Genomic DNA, 20,882 nt, shown 5'->3' on the forward strand with positions numbered 1-20,882 from the left:
AAAAGTTCTAGTCTTTTGCGACGAAACAGTTTCGTCGCTAAAGGTGCTGAAAATTATGCTTTTAGTGACGAAACATCTTTCGTCGCTGAAGGTGACAATTAGCGACGAAATATTTTCGTCGCTAAAAATAAAATCATAAGATTTGTGTGGAGCAATAGTGACGAAACAAAATTTGTCACTAAAGGCTATGAATAGCGACGAAACATAGATTTCGTCGCTATAGAGGTTGCTGAATTAAGGGCGCCAATTGAAAGGGCAGGCGCGAAATCATGGAGCTTTAGCGACGAATATATTTCGTCGCTAAAAGTTATAGTTTTGCGACGAAAAAATTTCGTCGCTAAAGGTGCTACTGTCATGCTTTTAGTGACGAAACCATTTTCGTCGCTAAAGGAGAAAATTAGCGACGAAAAGAGATCGTCGCTGAAAAAAAACACATGATTTAGTGATGAAATCTGCGAGGAAATTAAAACCGTCGCTAAAGCTAATATATAGTGACGAAATGGAATTCGTCGCTATAGCTATCATATATATACTGCGTTAACTCTTTTTTTCCCTCACTCATTCGGCAACTCCCTCACTCATTCGGCAACTGCGATACCCACTCCCTCACACATTACCCACTCCACTCACACACCCAAATCGGACCTTCAGCGACGCTTCGGCACCGGCGACCTTCGGCGACGCTCCTGCACCGCATCCTGCACCGGTGACCTTCAGTGACGGTTCGCATCGCGCCGCGACGCTTCGCCGCGACGCTTCAGGCGACGCTTCGCCGCGACGCTTCAGGCGCGACGCTTCGCATCGCGTCGCGACGCTTCAGGCGCGACGCTTCGCATCGCGCCGCGACGCTTCAGGCGCGACCCTTCGCATCGCGCCGCGACGCTTCAGGCGCGACGCTTCAGGCGCGACGCTTCAGGCGCGACGCTTCAGCCGCGACACTTCGCATCGCTCCAGCGACACTTCACCCAGCGGCGACACTTCACCCAGCGGCGACACTTCACCGCTTCAGCCGCGACACTTCACCCAGCGGCGACGCTCCGGCGATCCTTCGGCTTCCGTCTCCATAGGTAATATCCTTTTCTTTTTTATTTTCTTTTTTAGATTTTTGTCATTTATTTTTTCTTTTCTTTTCTGGGTTTCTTTTTTATTTTCTTTTCTAGTTTTTTTTTTTTTTAGTTGCAGGTACCCAAAACTATTGAATACAAGCAAAACCATTCGTCTATGAAAAATGTAAGCTGGAAACTTTTTCTCTATTCTCTGTTTGGTTAGTTAGAAAGTGACGGAATTTGAAGGAAAATGATAGTTTTTTTTTCCAACAAAAAAGGTTATTTTAAAATTGAGTCAAGTCTCGAGCTTGTTTAGTAAGGACTCGGTTGAAAATTTAAAATATTTTTATTTAATTTCCTCGAATTTTCTCAAAGCAACCAAACGGATCACTATTTATGTGTTTTTGTCTTTATGTGAGTGTACGTGTTTGTGGTTTTGTAGAGTGAGTGATACGGACAAGGATATATAATAATTGATAAATTTTGTTGTAGTAAGAGAAGAGGAGAAGGACTAGTGGGGGTAAATAAGTCAATTTGATTATGGTTGTTGTTTAGTTTAATAGGCGAGAAGAAAAGGAAGCTGTGTGAGATTGAAGTTTCTTTCTATATAAGGCCATGAGGAGGGTATCTGTTGGTTTTGTTTGTAAAAGAAGTAGGAACTAAAAAAAGATGGTTGTCATAATGCTTTACGAAATACGGTAACAAGTGGATGAAGGTTGAATTTGTGGGTTCAAAACCCACTTGGGTGCATGCACAACTTACAGTCAAACACGAAATGTCGAAGCTCTCGGGAAAAAAAATTCTGGTTGTGCTTTGCGGTTTCTAAAGTGAGGTTTTTGTTATGGTGTCTATGAATGATTAAGTAGCAATCCAAGAGGAGAATATGCTTTTCCTTGTAAGGAGTAAGACCATATTTACAAGATCTCGTGAACTATCTTGTGGCTTCATAGTTGGGTATTATTTCTAGTTGATGCCATGGTGTTTGGAGTGATTGGCCTATTTTCCCGTAGGAAATGACTTTGAGAGCTATCCAACAAAATGTTAAGTGTTTGGCCTTTTATTCTACTTGAAGTTTAGATTGAGCTTACCTTGAAATAATTTAATAGATCTTTACATTCTATGCGGGAAAATCAATAAATTGTGTTGTTTATTACAGTTTTAAATTGTGTATATGGGGCTGCCTGGGGTTAATTTCATAATAATCCTACATATAAAGCAAAGCATAATTAGAATCTTAAAGAAGACCACCTCTACATGGGGTTGTTTATACGGTTGGACAAAGAAACTGACACCTCTAGTTCAAGATAACTTGGGGTCGGCTTTGATCGTTTATTCATGTGCTAAAATTGAAACTTTAAAGTTTTATAGATAGCCTTGTTATTTGAAACTTTTATGTATTAAATTACTACTTGGTCTGCATGCTTTGGTGCCTCTTGTATGATTATCACTTAGCTTTTCACTTTAACAAAGGCACTTGCTAATTATTATTGTTCTCAACGGTGACCAACCTCCTATGTGTCATTGAAAATTACTTTTGGTTTTAATAAATCTTTGGAGCTTATATTTATGTTTTGTACTGACCTACTTCATGTAATTTTGGTCACTTGACAACAACTGCATGTAATAAACTAATGTCTCTTGATCTATGTTTCGGTGAGAATTTCTTCTTTTTTCTTCGCTATAGAGGAGAACATATACAAATTTGCCGGAAGGGTTTTTAAGCTGGAAGCAAGATCCTCCGTGTTCTCGAGGCTCACGGTGCATTTTTTTTCCTTCTATTTTTGGTGTAATATTTGAGTTGTCTTGAGAAAATTTCATTTGGTTTAGGTGAGAAATTTGATTGAGAAATGATAGATAGGCGAGTTGTCATTGTGAATAAGAGGAGAAATTATATGGGTTCTGAGAAAAAAATTGTTTGCTATTATGCTTGTGTTAGAATTGTGATAAAATTTTGTTTGGTTTAGAAGAGAAAATGTAGTGTGACACCATTGTTGAAATGAGAATATTTTTCATGACTTGTTGAAATTTGTAACTTAGTTTTAAGTAGTTTAGCTTATTTAATTACTTTTTGCACCTATGGTTTCAATCAACTGAGCTACTTCTCATTCTTTTCCTTCAATCTTACTATTTAACTCTAAAAGTTGGATAAAAGTTGGATGACAATTTTGTTCAAACTTTGGTGGAAATATGTTTTATTTTGACCTTTCATGGTACCATGAAGATTTTGCATAAATGCGAAGAGATTTGTTAAGTTTGGGTTCTAATTATTGTAAAAGACGTGCTATGCATCATGAGTTCAATTTATTGTTTTCACCAAAGAGAAGTTATCATTAGGGACTCAATTTTGTTATGTCTTCTAGTTATAACGTTATTTATTTATTTATTTATTTTATTTCTCCTTTGCAAGCTAAATATACATTGTTTGCAATAATTTTGGATTTTTTCTGAAAGTTGTAAGCTTAGCTTGAGCAAAGTAAGTAAATTTTAGTTAAAAACTTATAAAACTCTATACTTATGATGTTGGAAATTGAATTTGTGGTGGGTTGTTGTGTTGGAGCAAGCGGGTGGCTTGCATGGTGTTATAAGGTAGTTTAAATACATATTGGGAGTGTTTTTTCAATTCTTGCAAATGTGAATGAGCATTGTTAATTAGATGTGATGAAAGAGAAATTTATTAGATTTCAATACTTGTAAACTCTATAATTGTGATGTTGGAAATTGGATTTGTGGTGGGTTGTTGTGTTGGAGCAAGCGGGTGGCTTGCATGGTGTGATAAGGTAGTTTAAATACATATTGGGAGTGTTTTTTCAATTCTTGCAAATGTGAATGAAATTTGTTGATTAGATGTGATGAATAATACTTTAATTGATTTCAATACTTGTGAACACTCTATACTTGTGATATTTGTGATTGGTTTTGTGGTGGGTTGTTGTGTTGGAGCAAGCGGTGGCTTGCATGGTGTTATAAGGTGGTTTGAACTAATATTGAGAGTGTTTTTTCAATTTTTGCAAATGAAAATGAGTATTGTTAATTAGATGTGATGAATATTACTTTATTAGATTTCAATACTTGTAAACTCTATCCTTGTGATGTTGAAAATTGGATTTGTGGTGGGTTGTTGTGTTGGAGCAAGCGGGTGGCTTGCATGGTGTGATAAGGTAGTTTAAATACATATTGGGAGTGTTTTTTCAATTCTTGCAAATGTGAATGGAATTTGTTGATTAGATGTGATGAATAATACTTTAATTGATTTCAATACTTGTGAACACTCTATACTTGTGATATTTGTGATTGGTTTTGTGGTGGGTTGTTGTGTTGGAGCAAGCGGGTGGCTTGCATGGTGTTATAAGGTGGTTTGAACTAATATTGGGAGTGTTTTAGTATTAATATAAATTTATGCATTCATGAATGAGATAGAATTTTATCTAAGTAGCTTATAGACTTAGATGTTAGAATACATTATGAATGAGTTGTCCTTATTTTACTAAAGTAGCATTCACTTTGCAATTGTAGTTGAACATGGATAAAAGTTGGATGACAATTGGTAAGACACCGGATGGTAGATTAACTCGTCCATATATTGAAGGGGTCAATGCATTTCTTAATTTTGCAAGAGTGGTTGTGGACTGTAGTGGTAATATTCCGTGCCCGTGTATTCACTGTGTTAATTGCTATCGACAATCTCTTCAAACTGTGCGTATACATTTACTTCATCGTGGGATTATGCAATCTTACATTAATTGGTATAATCATGGAGAACCACGTGTATTAAATGAGAACATTTATGATAATGAAATGTCGGATGGTGATCATATGGATGGTATCGATGCCTTGGTAGGTGACCGAATTAGAGGGGAACCAAGAAATGCAACCGAAGATGAGGAAGTGCGTAATTTTGACAAACTTGAGGAAGATGCAAAGCGTGAGTTGTATCCGGGTTGCACTGATTATAGTATCTTGAAGTTTGTTATTGAGATGTTGAATGTAAAGGTAATGACCAACTTGAGTAATAAGGGACTTGATATGATGCTAGAATTGCTGACAAAAGTTTTACCGAAAGGTAACTTGGTTCCAAGGTCAACTTATGAAGCAAAGAAGATATTACGTGACTTGGGCATGTCATATGAGCATATAGATGCATGCAAAAATGATTGTGCACTATTTTGGAAGGAAAATGAAAACCTTGATAAATGTCCGGTGTGTGAGGTGCCTAGGTACAAGGATACACGTGCCCAAGGTAAGAAGATTCCTCATAAGGTATTGCGTTACTTCCCGTTGACACCGGGCTGAGGAAGTTGTACATGTCGAGCCAAAGAGCTAAGGACATGAGATGGTATATAGACAAACGCGTGGACGATGGAATAATGAGGCATCCGGTGATAGTGAGGAGTGGAAGGAGTTTGATTTGCAACATCTGATTTTGCCCTCGAACCTCGCAATGTAAGGTTAGGGTTGGCTACGGATGGATTTAACCCTTTTGGGAATATGAACAACAACTATAGTATGTGGCTGTCATACTTATCCCCTATAACCTACCGCCTTGGTTGGTTATGAAGGAGCCATATTTTATGTTGTCATTGCTTATTCCTGGTCCTCATCAACCGGGAAATGAGATTGATATTTACTTGAAACCATTGGTTGATGAGTTGAAGGAGTTATGGGAAGAAGGTGTAGAAACTTATGATGCTTATAGAAAAGAGCATTTTCGGATGCGTGCAACTTTGTTGTGGACAATACATGACTATCCTGGATTTGGTAATGTGTCTGGGTGGAGGACAAAGGGTTATCATTCTTGTTACACTTGTAACGATGAACCATATTCAGAAGCTTTGGAAAGTAAAATTGGATTCATTAACCATCGAGCTTATTTGCCTATGGAACATCGTTGGAGACATAGTCGGTTGCATAATGGTTTATCGGAGAAACGAAAGAGATCTTTAGAGTTACAAGTGGGAAAGATACAAGAACAGCTAGATAGAATGCCAAATATAATTTTAGGAAAACATCCAAGTAACAAGAAGAGACAACTCATTGGGGAGCCAAATTGGTCAAAGGTAAGTATTTTGTACAAGCTTCCATACTGGAAAAATAAGAAGCTTAAGCACAATATTGATGTCATGCATGTGGAGAAGAACATTAGTGAGAGCGCTTATGGTACTTTGTTGGGCATTGAGGGGAAAAGCAAGGACACCGACAAGGCACGAATAGACTTGCAAAATATGAACTTTAGGCACACGTTGCATTTGAAACAACGTCCTGATGGATCATATGACAAGCCTCGGGCTTTCTTTTCATTAAGCCCAAATGAAAGGGATGGTTTTTATGACTTTTTGAAATCAGTCAAGTATCCAGATGGTTATGCAGCCAACATATCAAGGTCAGTTAATGCAAGAAATGGTAGATTATCTGGTTTGAAAAGCCACGATTGTCATGTGCTACTACAACGAATTCTTCCAATTGGGTTGCGAGGATTTGCACATAAAGACATTAGTCTTGTATTATTTGAGTTAGGCAGCTTCTTCCAAGACTTATGCTCAAGGACCCTAAAGCGAAGTGAATTGGAGAAACTAGAAGAACGTATAGTTCTTATACTATGCAAGCTTGAGAGGTTCTTTCCTCCGGCATTCTTTGATGTTATGGTCCACCTTCTTTGTTCACTTGCCTTGAGAAGCAATTCTAGGAGGCCCGGTACAATATCGGTGGATGTACCCAATTGAAAGGTAATTAGATCATTTGATACATCCATCAATTACATCTTTCCCATGTGGTATAAAATCACATAATGTGTGTATTTTTTCCTCATAGGTACCTTGGAAAATTGAAAAGATACGTTTCCAACCGAGCTCGACCGAAGGTTCGATTGCGAGAGGCTTACATTCTCAAAGAATGTATTAACAATTGGTCTTTGTATATTGATGGGATCGAAGCTGTGCATAATCGAAGAGAAAGAAATGAAGATTTTGGTGAATCTAGTGAAGGATTGATAGTTTTTTCACAAGCGCCCGACCTACGAGGTGGTAGGCGGAATGATGGCAACTTGTCTCGTGCATTGCTTGATACTTGCTCATTGGTACTTGTTGTACAATAGTCTGAGTTAGAGCCTTATTTAAAGTATGTGATTTCATATGCATGTATTGTTTGATTAAGTTTTGAATATTCTCTGCAATGTTTAGCTGAAAATAAATCACCTGATTTTTAATAGTGTACACCTAAGCACATTGCATAATCCTACTGGTGAAGCCATAACTCAAATCTAACGACAAGAGTTTCCCAAGTGGTTCAGAGAACATGTAAGACATTTGAAACTTCATCACACAAATAGAAATTAAACATTTAAATAGTTTTATCATTGCTTATTACTAATTAATATCACTTGTTGTATATCATTATAGATGAATAGATTGAAAGTTAGCGAGTCACCAGAAGCAACTAAACAGTTATGGTCATTAGCAAATGGTCCTAAGCCGCATGTGAAGGAGTACACAGTTTGTATGGTCAATGGTGTAAAGTTTCATACAAGGGACCTAGACAATCGTCGTGTAACCCAAAACAATGGTGTATGTACCGAAGGAGACCATGAAGGAGAAATGCACGACTTCTATGGTCATGTGTGCAAAATTTGGGAATTGGAGTATGTGTTTCGCCATAAAGTTGTTTTGTTCCAGTGTGAATGGTACAATACCAGTACCAATGGTCGAAGGAGAACAATAAGAACTGATGCACACTGCACAAGCATTGATGTTACAAGTCGATGGTATGAAAATGACCCTTTTATACTTCCTAGTCAAGCGAGACAAGTTTTCTACCTTCAAGATACCAAATTGGGTGAACCTTAGAAAATTGTGCAATCCATCCAACATAGGGGAGTGTTTAATGTCCCGGAAGTTGGGGGTGGAGAATCCAATGATAATACAAAAGATAGTAACGCATTTCAACAAGAAGCGATTGTTGATGTTGTCTCTGTTAATGTTGAGGACAATATTATTGAGTATTGTATGGGTGATGTTAAAACTGAGGTTGTTCTTGAAGGTGGAACTTCAAGAGATGCTAATCAAAATGAAGTGCATGACATACCTGATGTTGATCTTGATATGGATTATGATATGTAGAGTTCATAATAATTGTCTTAAATGTTGTGTGTTTGTCTTATAGTTTTATGCTTGTCTAAGTAGCAATTGTTTTAAAGTTTTGTACTTATCTTGAACTTGATATGGATATTGATATGGTCATTTTTTTTGTTGAGGTTTTAGCAATTGTGTTCAAACTTAGCACTTGTGAATTGCTTGATATGAATAATGGTATGGATAATGGTATGGACTATGATATGTAAAGTTAGTAGTAATTGTTATTGAGATGTTTTGTACTTATCTTTAACTTGATATGGATATTGATGTGGTTTGTACTTATCTTGAACTTGATATGGATATTGATGTGGTCATTTGTTGTGTTGAGTTAGTAGTAATTGTATTCAAATTTTGTACTTGTGAATTGCTTGATATGGATAATGGTGTAGACTATGATATTAAGTTAGTAGCAATTGTACTTATCTTTCATGTCAATACATAGTTTCAAAAAATGCCCAAAAAGGCCAAATACGCTCATAATATACCAAGGTATGAGATGGCAAGATTGGATAGAATGAGGCAAAACCAAGAGAGAATTGATGCTTTGGGATTGAAGCACATCTCAACTTCTCTAAAGGATTACGCTCGGTCAATTGTGCAAAAGGGAAAAGAAGTAGAGCTAGTGTTATGGTAGATGATGATTATGTACCACCTATTGGTGACGATGACAATGATGATGAGTCATCTAATTCTATAATCCATAAGGTACAATAGATGTTCCATAGGGTACAATAGATGATAATAATTTTGTTCTATTATTTGTAATGACTTTCTTGTTTCATTAAATGTATGTTTGTTAGTTACGTATGGCACTGTGACGGCTTACACGCTCGCGATGGTGAGGCATCTATTCCTGGTGGTCCAATCTACGGTCCAATCTACGGAAACACCTCCCGAGGCAAATCCTCTTGCCCAAAGTTCTTCTAGTGCGCAGGCACAAGCTACCGATGCATTAACTAGCACGACCGGTAATTACATAGAGATTATATTTCACTTAATTTACTATTGAGATTATACTTCACTTAATTTAACATTAATAATGTTTAAATAGGATCGGCTAGCAGTAAATACCCGTGGAACAACACGAGGTATAGCAAGACGGGCACTTGTTGAAAAAAGTGGTAAGCTGCCAGTACGTATAGCTGAAGAGTACGATGCTCCTGTTGGGAAGAATGCATGTAAGCTGGTCAATTAAATTGGCGTACAAGTGAGAAGTAATTTGTCTAATTACAATGTGAAAAATTGGAAAAGTGTTGATGTTGCTACTAGAGATGTGGTGCTTCAAAATATAGCGGTAAATTTACATTGATAACGTCTAACTTGTCTTTGTTTTCATTAAGCATATTAAATTTTATTCATGATAATAATATTATTATAATACATATACACTTCATTTTACAGATCGTTTGAGCTACACGGAGATTCCAACTTGGTAACAAAAGCATTAAATACAAAATGTGGAAGATTATTGAGTTGCAACTCTTAATAAGTTGCATCAAACTTATAAAAAGATTGTATATTCTAATGGTTCTGACTATGAAAGAAGCCACCCGCCAAAGAATGCCACACTTGAGCAAGACCGGACTCATTGATGGGAAATGGACTAATAAGGATTGGCTGGTAAATTATTAATGCGTATATTTTTATTATTCAATGTTTACTATACTATGTTGTCAAATGATTAACTTAATACTTAGATGAAGTAAATGTATACCGTTTTATTCATGATTTAATAAGTATCTTGAATGTTCTCGAATTAGGAAAAATCAAGAAAGAACTCGAAAAATAGGAAGAAAACTTCAGGAAAACATAGATGCGGGACAAAGGCACTTGTCGTTAGGGTTGATGAGGAGGTGAATGTTTTTTTCATTTTCTTAAACCTCAATATATTACATGTTGTGATTAATTAACTATATCTATCTAACCCTCGAATGTTAATTAATCGTACAAATAATAATGGCGGTCAAGTTCCCGAATTGGCAAAAATCTTCAAAGATGTTCATTTCAATCCAAATACAAATATGTGGATACACCATGAGGATGAAGTGACATATGTATGTGTAGCATTCCATCCCTATCATTCCATTTATATCATGTTTGTAAAGCTATAACATTTGTAGTATTAATGTTGTGATTGTTTGTTTCTTTCTCTCTTTCAAATGATAGGAAACTATTCTCAGAAGTGCAAGAGGATCATTGTCAAGATCCTAATGCAATTCCCCTTACACAAGAGGAGATTTCAAACTTGGTTTTTAAGAAGAAGTCCGGTATTGTAAAAGGACTTGGCATGAGACCATCTTCTTCTCTAGTAACTACCGCTTCATCTAATTCCTCGGTGGAGTATATACAACGGTTAGAAAATGAGATAATTGAGCTCAAAGAGGCAAGAGCTAGGGACCAAGAGGAGCGAGTTAGGGACCAAGAGGAGCGAGTTAGGGAGCGAGTTAGGGAGCAAGAGGCACGAGCTAAGGAGCAAGAGGCACGAGCTAAGCAAGAAGAGGTTCAACAGAATATTCTTAACTTTTTGAGGAGTAAGGGTTATGATGATGCTCTTACCTATGGGGGTGGTTCATCTTCAAGTTAAAACACTTATTGGTTAGTACTTTATATTACATTTGAAAATCTATATTTGCTTTCTACAACTTATAAATTAGGAGTTATGATTTTAATTCATTAGTGTGGCTACTCTTAATGCATTGTTAGAAATGTTTCATATAACATAGTTTATGTTTTTACTTTATGATTTTAATGTAGTATTGTTTTTATATTTGTGCAGATTTCTTATTGGTGGCTTTTAGAAAATTTACTTTTGGCATTACTTGAAGACATATGAGGACATCTTTCATTAGTTCTAATTATATTATGCTACACTTTTTGTATTATTATAAAACATCTTGAGTTATTGTATGGATTGCAAACTTTTATTGTATGGAAGTTGTTTGAAGTGGATGCTTCTTTTATTTTTTACTTGTGGAATGTATAGATCTTTTTTTATAAATGTGTTTTTTAAATTTGAGGTTTTAATAATGTAATGACAAAGTTACATGTTAATATCAAAGCTAGGAAAAAAATAAAAACAGAAAATAAGTTTTAGCGACGAATTTTTCGTCACAATTATTGCAACAAAAAATTGTTTTAGTGACGAAATATTTCGTCGCTAATTGTAGCAAAATTTTGTAAGAAATGGTTTTAGTGACGAAAATTTTCGTCACTATATGTCCTTGAATTTTCTTATAAATAGTTTTAGTGACGAATTTTTTCGTCGCTATATGTACCCGAAAATAGTTTTAGTGACGAAATTATTCGTCACTAAATATGATTTAATAAACTGAAGTGTTTTTAGTGACAAAATCTTTTCGTCACTAAATAGTGTTTTTAGCGAGGAAAACATTTAGCGACGAAATATTTTCGTCGCTAAAAGTTTTTTCTTTTTAAAACAAATCAGACTTTTAGTGACGAAAATTTTCGTCGCTAGGACTTTCAGCGACGGGGTTTCAGCGACGAAATGAGTTTCGTCACTAAAAGTCCGATTTCGTCGCTAAAGGTTCTTAGTGACGAAAAACTGGATTTTTAGTGACGAATTTTTTCCTCACTAAAAATACATTTTGTTGTAGTGAGACTTTTAAATTCTTTGTGAAATATCTTGGATTTAATGTGTATGAAAATGCTGAATTACATCAAAGATTTGTTCTGAACAAGAAGGACAATGAAGGCAATACTGTGTTGCACATTGCAGTATCAAAAAATCAAACCGAGGTAAGCTCTCTCCATTAACATCTACTAAGTATTAACAAAATATGAATAATAGAATTAAAAAAAAAAACATAAGATAACCAACCATGAATAGTCTAGATGACCATTTTATTTTTTGAAACAAAACCTATTTTTTGGGTCAAGTAGATTTCTTTCTTCTTCTTTCTTTCTTTTTTTTTTTCAAAATTTAAAATACTTTATAACTAAATATACAATTTTAAAATGTTTAAAATTTTAGGGAGTGATGGTATTCCTTGGTCTATGTGCGTAATATATACTAGTTATTTATTTTGAATTTAATGTAATTTTTCAATTTGAATTTATTTATTGTTAGTGAGGTTACACATGAAAGAATTTTTAAAAAACTAAAATTTAAGATTTTAAAAATGAGTAAACTGCTAAGTTTATTGTGTGTTAATTTTTAGAGAAATAATAGTATCAAACGTTTGTAGATATATTTAAATAGATAGTGTATGCTAATTTTTTTTCTAAAGAAAGTTTCTCGGGTAGTTTTTTGTTTTTGAATTTTGTTGAATTACAATTGTAACTCTATTTTTTTCATTTTTTAAGAATAAGGATTATCTAACTAAATTAGGGATATTTTTGATATTTTTGAATCCTCTTAATATATATAAATAAAAAAAATTATCTAGTCTTGTAATGATTCAATGGCTTTGCAATTGCATAGTAATACATTATGATTTTTCTTCTTAATTATAATTTTAATTAAAAAAACATATTTTTATATATAATAATAATAATAATAATAATAAATAGAAACTTGTGCATTTGGATTAAGAACAGAGCAAGGACGAGACTTAACTGATTTACATTACGCAGGCTGTGAGGCACTTACTCTTTTGGGGTTACAAATTTGTCGATGTAAACCGTAAGAATTTAGAGGGTAAAACAGCATGGGACATCTTGCAAGCACAGACACAAGAAGTAGACAACTCAGAGATTAGGGTTATGCTACGCGATGCTAAAGCTAAACCAAAGGCTAGCATACTTCCTAAGGCATTTTGTGCATTTAATAGCCATCCACATAACCAAAGGCCGGCGTACTTCTTAAGGTATTTTGTGTGGGTGCTTACGAGTATTAATCGTGAAATGAGGAATTTAACACAGGAAAGGCGGAATATTCTTCTGATGGTTACAGTACTGCTTGCAACACTCAGCTTTCAAGCGGTACTCACCCCTCCTCGTGGACTTTGGCAAGATAATGGTCAGTGCGTCAACCTCACTGAAGTACTAGGGAGTAGTCATCATAATGGAAGCAATCATCTAACTCCCTTCAATATAACAACAGTAGGGAGTAGTAATCATCCTGTAATCATGCATCTGACTCGGTCCAATACCACACTAGCGTGTGAACACAAAGCAGGGACAGCCGTTGCTTTGAAAAATCCCCTTTTTCAGCTGTTCCTCCTTGGTAATTCTTTGACATTTACTCTCTCAAACGCATTAATGGTTCTCCTCGCTATATATGGGCAAATGAAGATTCTGTTATTCGGACTCTATTTTACATTCTTTCTTAGCTATTGTTATTCAGTCGGGGCCATAATGGATAAACCTCTTTTGGGGATTCTGTCGACGGTTTCGGCCGAGATTTTACTTTTAGCACTATTTTGTCCCTGGAAGCAATGATCAGAAACAGAGCAGGGACAGCCATTGCTTTGGAAGGAACCCCCTTTTCTGAAATTCTTGATTTACAGTACTTGCACATTTGGGTGTAATTGTTCTCCTCATTTCAGTTGATTACTTTAATTTCTTCGTAACCAATGCTTACTTCCTCTGGTTTTGTTATTTTTCTTCACTCCCGACCACAACTCAGGCTCCAGATTGCTATTTGTCTTTCTTCCAGCCTTGATTTTTGCAATCTTACCAGAAAATTTTCCCGCTTTGGAATGAGTCAGGCTAAGTGGTTTGTGGATTCAATCATGGGAGAAGAATTAACAAAAAAAAAAGTAGCCGACATTGGAGCAGTATGCATATGTAATGTATGTCAATTTTTATTTTTGTTTCTTTGATAATATAATTTAGTCCATGTTTCTATGGGCATAGTTGAATTACTTAATGTATATTGCTATAAAGCAGTGTGATTGCATAGCAGTACTTAATTTTTGTATTTATAATCAAATTTCTCACATACCTTATATGTTAAGAGTCAAGAGTGTTTGGTTTTGAAGGCTCCGGATATTATTGGGTGCTTTAAATTTCAAAAAGATCATGTTTTGGAAGCATAGGATCATGACAATGAAACAGTGGACAAACTCATTTTAGCTGAACAGTTAGCAATAGCAAATATTGCTTCCAAGTCTTGTATGAATAGCTGGAAAACAAATAAAGCTCTTTGGTTCTTTTTTTTATTCCTCACCTTTTTTTTTTTTGGGTACTTTTGGAACTGTGGTGTCAAAAAACAAAAAATATTGTGTCATGGTAAGAAAAGCCTAGTGAAAACGTAAAATCATATCATTATGCCACCCACTATCTACAGGGGAATAAAAATGAAAATCCATTGCGGTCAATCTAAGCAATGGAAACATAAAAATCCATTCAGCTGAATATCACTTCCATTGTTACGGTTAATGTGTTCTAACACTGTTCACTGTACTTGTCATTGGTTTTGTTTACTAAAGAATTAGTCGAATGATTATGGAGTGGTTCACCTGTAAGGTTGTACATGAGCCACGTTCATGTATAAATATTTGTACTTGCTCGAACAGTGAAAGAATATAAATTAGTAGTCCTTGTTTTGCTGCAGAAAATTGCAGCTTCTTTCTCTATTGAAAAGGGTTGTTTTGTTGCAACCTTTAAGCTATCTTTGTGCATCTTATATGCTGGAATGTACAGCCTAGCATTAGTTTTTTCCCTTTTCATGTGGAACTCCCTGTAAAGCATCATTTTAGGTGGGCTAAGCCCCCCTACTTAAGATTCCATTCATAAGAAGAATTTTCTGTTGTCGTGACGCTTTGGTTAGACCGACTACTCTACTATAGGCTACTTCTAGGATAACTGAAAATCAGGTTCAGATGCTGAACTGTAGAGGAAGGGACATGGGGGTGTAGAAATCTCAAGAATGCCTTCTAGCATATGAGTGACTTCCCTCATGGAAGGCCCTGATGATGGCACATCCTGGATACACAAAATAGCCACCATCAGTAATTTCTTCACCCACTTCAAATCAATAAGAGCCTCCTCATCATTTTCCACCAATCTTTCCACTTTACCTTTACAATAACATTCATAAGCCCCATTCCATTAGAATTGCGGCCCTCCCCATCTCAATTTCCACACATATCCTGCAGCAAGTGATCTCCAACAATATGACTCCGAAATTATAAACATCCACCTTTATTGTGGCAGCTGTGTGTTCTTGAACCAATCTGGTGCAACATAGCCTTTAGTCTCCCTGATGCTAGTAAGAGTTTGGGATTGGTGGTTCATCAAAAGTTTTGCTAGTCCAAAGTCAGAAATTTTGGCTGTAAAAAAATCATTCAATAGTATGTTTTGAGGCTTTATGTCACAATGAATGATTTCTGTGATACATTCTTTATGTAAGTACATTAGTCCTCTAGCAACTCCTGAAGCAATCTGCAATCTTTGTTGCCAACTTGGTCTTACTACTCCAAAGAGGAAACTTGATAATGAGCCATTGAACATAAACTCGTACACTAAAAGTCAGTCTTCACCCTCATCACAGTAGCCAAGTAACCAAACTAGATTCTTATGGAGAGTTTGGTCATGTCAGTTTCAAATTCCCTCTCATCTTCCCTCACCATCTTGTCTAGCTTCTAGACAGCAACATATTTGTTATGACTAGATGCTAATACCTCTTTATAAACAGTACCAAAAGAACCCTTACCAAATTCTTCTTTGAACCCACCAGTGGCTTCTTCAAGATCTTCATATGCAAATGAACGTAGATTCATATCAGGATCTTTTGTAGGAAAAATTTTGGAGAAATTTGAAAGTTTTCCTTGCCACAAGCAAAATACAACTATAGAAATTGCAATTACAGAAAAGAAGTTAAAAATACAGAAGTAACTAAAAGGATTGCAAGGATCAATATTGCTTGATTCTGCTTTCCTTGGCCTGGATTTTGTGAAGAGCTATTCAAATTCAATTTCTTGAACAGTACTTTTCTTTCAACTGCACTGCTGTTGAGCCAACTTGGCAAGTAACTTTCTTCGGACATGATCGAGAATAGGTTGCTCCCAGAAGTCTAAAGGTTAAAATGAGGTGCACGGTGTCGTTTCACTTAGTGCTTAATAAAGAAAACGGTGCCATTCTTATGATTAGTTAAGCTTATTAACGCACTTATCCACACGACGTCGTTCTGATGAAGCCATTATTTGTGATTGAGTGGTTGTTACAAGCGCGGGAAATTCTGTTTTAGTTTGTTAGGTTGTACGTTACAGCTGTAATTAGTTTCACCTGTAATAGTTAATGGTAGTTTTATACTTTTATTAGTGGTATTTGATGGAATGAGAATGTTGATTAAATAATTATTTAATCTAACAAATTAATCATAGACCAATGTTGCAAGTCCATTTTTAAATAGGCTAAATTTGTCTATTTCAATCATTTCCTCTCATTTCCATCATAATTTTTAAAACATCTAAACAAGAGGAATGACTAATTACTTCATTCTCCCTTACTAATTTTTAAAAAGTCCAAACAAGGTGGAGGATAACTATTCCTCTCTACTCTCCTCCCCACTACTCTCCTTCCCTCTACTCCCCTCTACTCTCCTTCATCTCTAAACTTCCAAACAAGCCATTAAGATTGTAAGAGTCAACTCTAAGTGGTTTGCGGATTCAGTCATGGGAATGGGAGAAGAATTGATGAGAAACAAAATATTAGTCCATGTTTCTAAGGGCATAGTTGAAGTACCCAATGTCATCCATGAGTATAGTGTATATATATTGTAATTAAGCATAGTGATAGCATAGCACAACCTAATTTTTGAATTTATAATCAAATTTCTCACAGTGTTAGAACCATATCTTTGCGTCTTTTTACATCTGTAAACTTTAAAAATTATAATAAGACAAGTTTTGATTCATGTACTTGCCAACATAAAACAAAAGACTTCGTGTTAACAATATAGACAACATGTAATCTATTGGTAAGATTTTCAAGGTATTATTCCATTTAAAATATATAAGGTGGTGTAACATTAAGTAAGAGTTAACAAAAGCAGCATGCTAATTAAACATAGAAGTTGTTACATCTTGCACAGACCATATCATTTTGATTGGTTCACAAGAGCAACTTGCCTACACTTTTGGGTCATGGAGGGTGGGGGCAAATGATGTAATTTAGTTGGGCTCCTCAATATTTGAAAGCTCTAAAATAGTTTCAGGTGCTCTAAGGGTCTAATTTGAATGAGATCATGCTTTGGAAGCATAAATTTATAACAAAAAAACAGCGGTCATACCTGTATTGGTTGCATTCATAGTTTGAACTTCTAAAAAAGAGTAAATTATACTTCAAATTGGAGTGAGTTGAAACACTGTTGGCCGGGTCGTAATGCACATACTTAATTATGTTTAGTGTCATCTCATCTTTCTTTAATGCGATTTTTCAGTCTAAAATCAAAAGAAGAAAGTGGCATACTTATGTTGAAGATGATGATCATGGAGGTTCTGTGATTGTCTCTGGTTCGGGTTCAACGAGTTCAAAGAAGAAGGAAAGCCTACAACGCACCGTTTCATTAAAATAGAAGATGTTCTAAAACGCTCCGTTTCATTAATGCTTATAATCAATACGCATCGTTTTGAGTTGGTACTGAGAGTGTGGCTGAAGGTCGCTAAACGGTGTCGTGTGGCGAGAGGATCAAATGACCGTTGCATATGGCGCGAAAAGCTGTTAGAAGCTCAGCTGTATTTCCTGGATTCATGGGCTTTGATCCCCAAAGATTGGGATTTTGTTTATACAGTTACAGTCATCATTTGTATACTATATAGAGAATATTAGTGCTCAGATGTAAATTAAGAAAGAAAAACAATCATTTTGATCAATAAGAAGATGTCTCCCATACACTCTCTTCCTCTTTCCTCTCTCACTTTCTTCTACTTTCTTTCTCTGTATTTCTTTGTGTTTCTTTGTGATTTTCTTTTCCATCTTTCTTCACTTTGTAAGAACTTACTGCGTTTAGACGCCTTAGGGTTTTGTAACCAAGTGTTTCCTAATTTTCATTATTTATGGAGTAAAAAACTTTGCAACCAATAATAATTATTCAAGTTGCTGGAATTAGTCACGTATTAGGATTTGTGCAAAATAGTTAGTCATAGATTGGAGATTTGTGCAACAAAGGAAAGAAGGCTACTACAATATCAAGTTCAATTATGTATTGAAAAGAAGGTTCAATTGTAGATTGGTATATTGGGATAGACTAGGGTAGTGGTAAGATTTCTCATACTTGTAACTGTTTGATTATTAATTAATGGATTCTTGGGAGTGGTGATCTTAAATTCACTCCCGTGGGATTTTTTCCTTGCAAGAGATTTTCCCCATTCATCAACAAATTATCAAGTTATTTATTTTCCTGCATTTAGTTTATTTTGTGATTTTTTGGTGGTTCCATAATTTGCATGTAATTTAACTTAATAATCAATTTGGGCAATTGAATTAATTAATCAGGGACAATCTTTTAACCCAACAATAGTGACAATGTATGACCACATTATGCAAAGTATGAGTCACTTACTGTATTGGGCTTCAGGATTTAACAGTCTAAACCATAGAAATTTAGAAGGACAAACACAAGTAAACAACAGAGATTAGAGTTATGCTAATATGTGTTGGAGCTAATTTGTGGTTTTCTCTTTCAACATTATAGTGGTTTGCAAAATTAGTAAGATCAGTGAATCTTGTTCGAAAGAAGTATTCTCGTGAAATAATGGTTTTTTCAAATGAAAGGTGTAATATGCTTCCCGTGGTTGCAATTTTGCTTGTAACAATCAGCTATCCAATGGTACTAAGCCCTTCTTGATATTAGTGGCGGGTCCACTATTTTTTCTAGGGGTAACAATGGTGGAGCTAGGAATTTGTAATGGGAACAAATAAAAAATAAAATAATTTTTTTCTTATTTTCATATATATACAGCTTTTATATTATATACAATAATCTAGAATAATAATCTAAATACAATTTAGTATACAATACAACTATATTGTACAATACTTTTAAAAAGTTATTAATAGTCTGAAGATTGATGAGACAAAAACCATTGAATACATAAATTAATATAAATAAATAATTAATCATACATTTTTTGTCAAATTAATAATAACTTATTATATTTATATGTAATAAAATTTTAAAAAAATATATATGATCAAGAAAAATAGTAACACACCTAAGGAGTAGGATTGGAAGTAAATGTGAAACTAAGAAAAAAAAAAATAGTAACTGATATAAGTTTTTGCTTTTTAAGTGTACGGATTTTTAACCATACACATGGTCACTCTCTTGAAATTGGAGCAAGGACTAAAAAAACTTCTTGGACTTGGCAATTTATAGAGCATTTATCAAAATACTTGATCAAACAAAAAGAAAAGCTAATAAAAAATAAAAGGGAGAAAAAGAGACAAAGAGAATAAGAAAAGAATCACATATATAGATACAGATTTGTTGCTTGTAACGGTGGTATAATTTTTTGCTGATAAAGAAGAAAAATGTAGGGAAAAATAGCTTCATTCCGTTGTCAATGGCATGGTAATCCAAAGTCCCAGAAAGAAGGTTTATTTATTTTTTTAACAATGAGCAAAAATTTGAAACATTTTTTTTTCATTCTTATAGAATTAATTATATTAAGACTAGTGTTGCATACAAAAAATTTCAACAAAATTTAGGTGACAATTTATTAAAGGTAGGTAAAATGTAATGCATTAACCAAAATAAAAGTAAAAAAGTGATATTAGTTATAGGTCCAGATAAAAACTAGTTATAACTTGCTATTTCACCTTTATTGTGAAATTATTGTAAAAATATTGTGAAAGTAGCATTCAAATGATCATCTTCAACCTTCTTTTAGTTGCATTTAAACAAAATTTAGGGTTAATATATTCAAAATTCTATTTTAGGGGATTAAAACAAATTTTTTTAAAATATTTTATATATAAAAAATATGTTTTGGCCAAGTAACGCCGCCCTTGCTTGGTCTAGGTCTAGGTCATGTTAATTTTTTTTTTAATTTTTTTTATAATACTAGTTTATATAATGCAGTGTTCATAATGCCAGTAATATTATGAATAGTGTCCACTTTTCTCACTATGAAGCACTTTCCAAGAAAGCACTTACAAGTTGAGAAAGCACTTCCAAGAAACCACTTCTAATTGGATTTGGACTCTCTAATTTTTTCTAAGATTTGTCTATATATATATATATATATATATATAGAGAGAGAGAGAGAGAGAGAGAGAGAGAGAGAGAGAGAGGGGTGAATTATGGGGCAATGGTTTTAAAATATACAGAACCCACTTCATTTTTACAATCCACTTCAGAAAAACACATAAAATCTCCTCATCATCCTATTGGGCCAATATGGTTTCATCTTGGAGGCCCAATAGCCTATCCTTATCTCATGTATTCTTAGCAATTTTATATCTTTGGTGAAAGCATATATGGTAGGCCTTTCAATCTTTTTTCATTCCTTAATGAAATTCTTTATTGATGGAAGAAAAGGAATACCTTCTTCAAACATTTTTTTCTTTTAATTTAAATATTAGTACTAAAAAAACTAGTCGCTAACCCGTGCGATGCACAGAGAAGCTATTGAGTATATAACATGTACCACAATATATAATATTATATGACACATTAGGAAGAAATACAATTCATTGAACAAACCTCCAAAAAAAATCTATAATTAAATAGAAAATTAAATTATTTTAGTAATACAAAAATTCACTCACTAAAAACCAATTTGAAAACCTTTTTCAAAACCCA

General features: G+C 34.6%; 1 protein-coding gene and 1 pseudogene across 1 annotated transcript; one reads left to right on the forward strand and one right to left on the reverse strand.

Annotated features, from left to right (window-relative positions):
* Positions 1–4,565: 4,565 nt before the first annotated feature.
* Positions 4,566–7,134, forward strand: LOC142617058 (uncharacterized). The gene is made up of 3 exons (XM_075789752.1): positions 4,566–5,303; positions 5,603–6,654; positions 6,852–7,134. The coding sequence occupies exons 1-3, from the start codon at positions 4,566–4,568 to the stop codon at positions 7,132–7,134; spliced, it is 2,073 nt and encodes a 690-aa protein (XP_075645867.1).
* A 7,795-nt stretch (positions 7,135–14,929) lies between these two features.
* Positions 14,930–15,855, reverse strand: LOC142617059 (G-type lectin S-receptor-like serine/threonine-protein kinase LECRK4; annotated as a pseudogene).
* Positions 15,856–20,882: the final 5,027 nt, after the last annotated feature.

This window comes from Castanea sativa, chromosome 11 (genome assembly GCF_040712315.1).
Source record: "Castanea sativa cultivar Marrone di Chiusa Pesio chromosome 11, ASM4071231v1".
Taxonomy (NCBI): Eukaryota; Viridiplantae; Streptophyta; class Magnoliopsida; order Fagales; family Fagaceae; genus Castanea; species Castanea sativa.

Bases quoted from the DNA above. Each gene is read 5' to 3' on its own strand.
- LOC142617058 (XM_075789752.1), top strand. From the start codon at position 4,566: ATGGATAAAAGTTGGATGACAATTGGTAAGACACCGGATGGTAGATTA. The intron at 5,304-5,602 runs GTATTGCGTTAC...TTGGTTATGAAG, and splicing joins GTAAGAAGATTCCTCATAAG to GAGCCATATTTTATGTTGTC. The intron at 6,655-6,851 runs GTTCTTTCCTCC...TTTTCCTCATAG, and splicing joins ATACTATGCAAGCTTGAGAG to GTACCTTGGAAAATTGAAAA.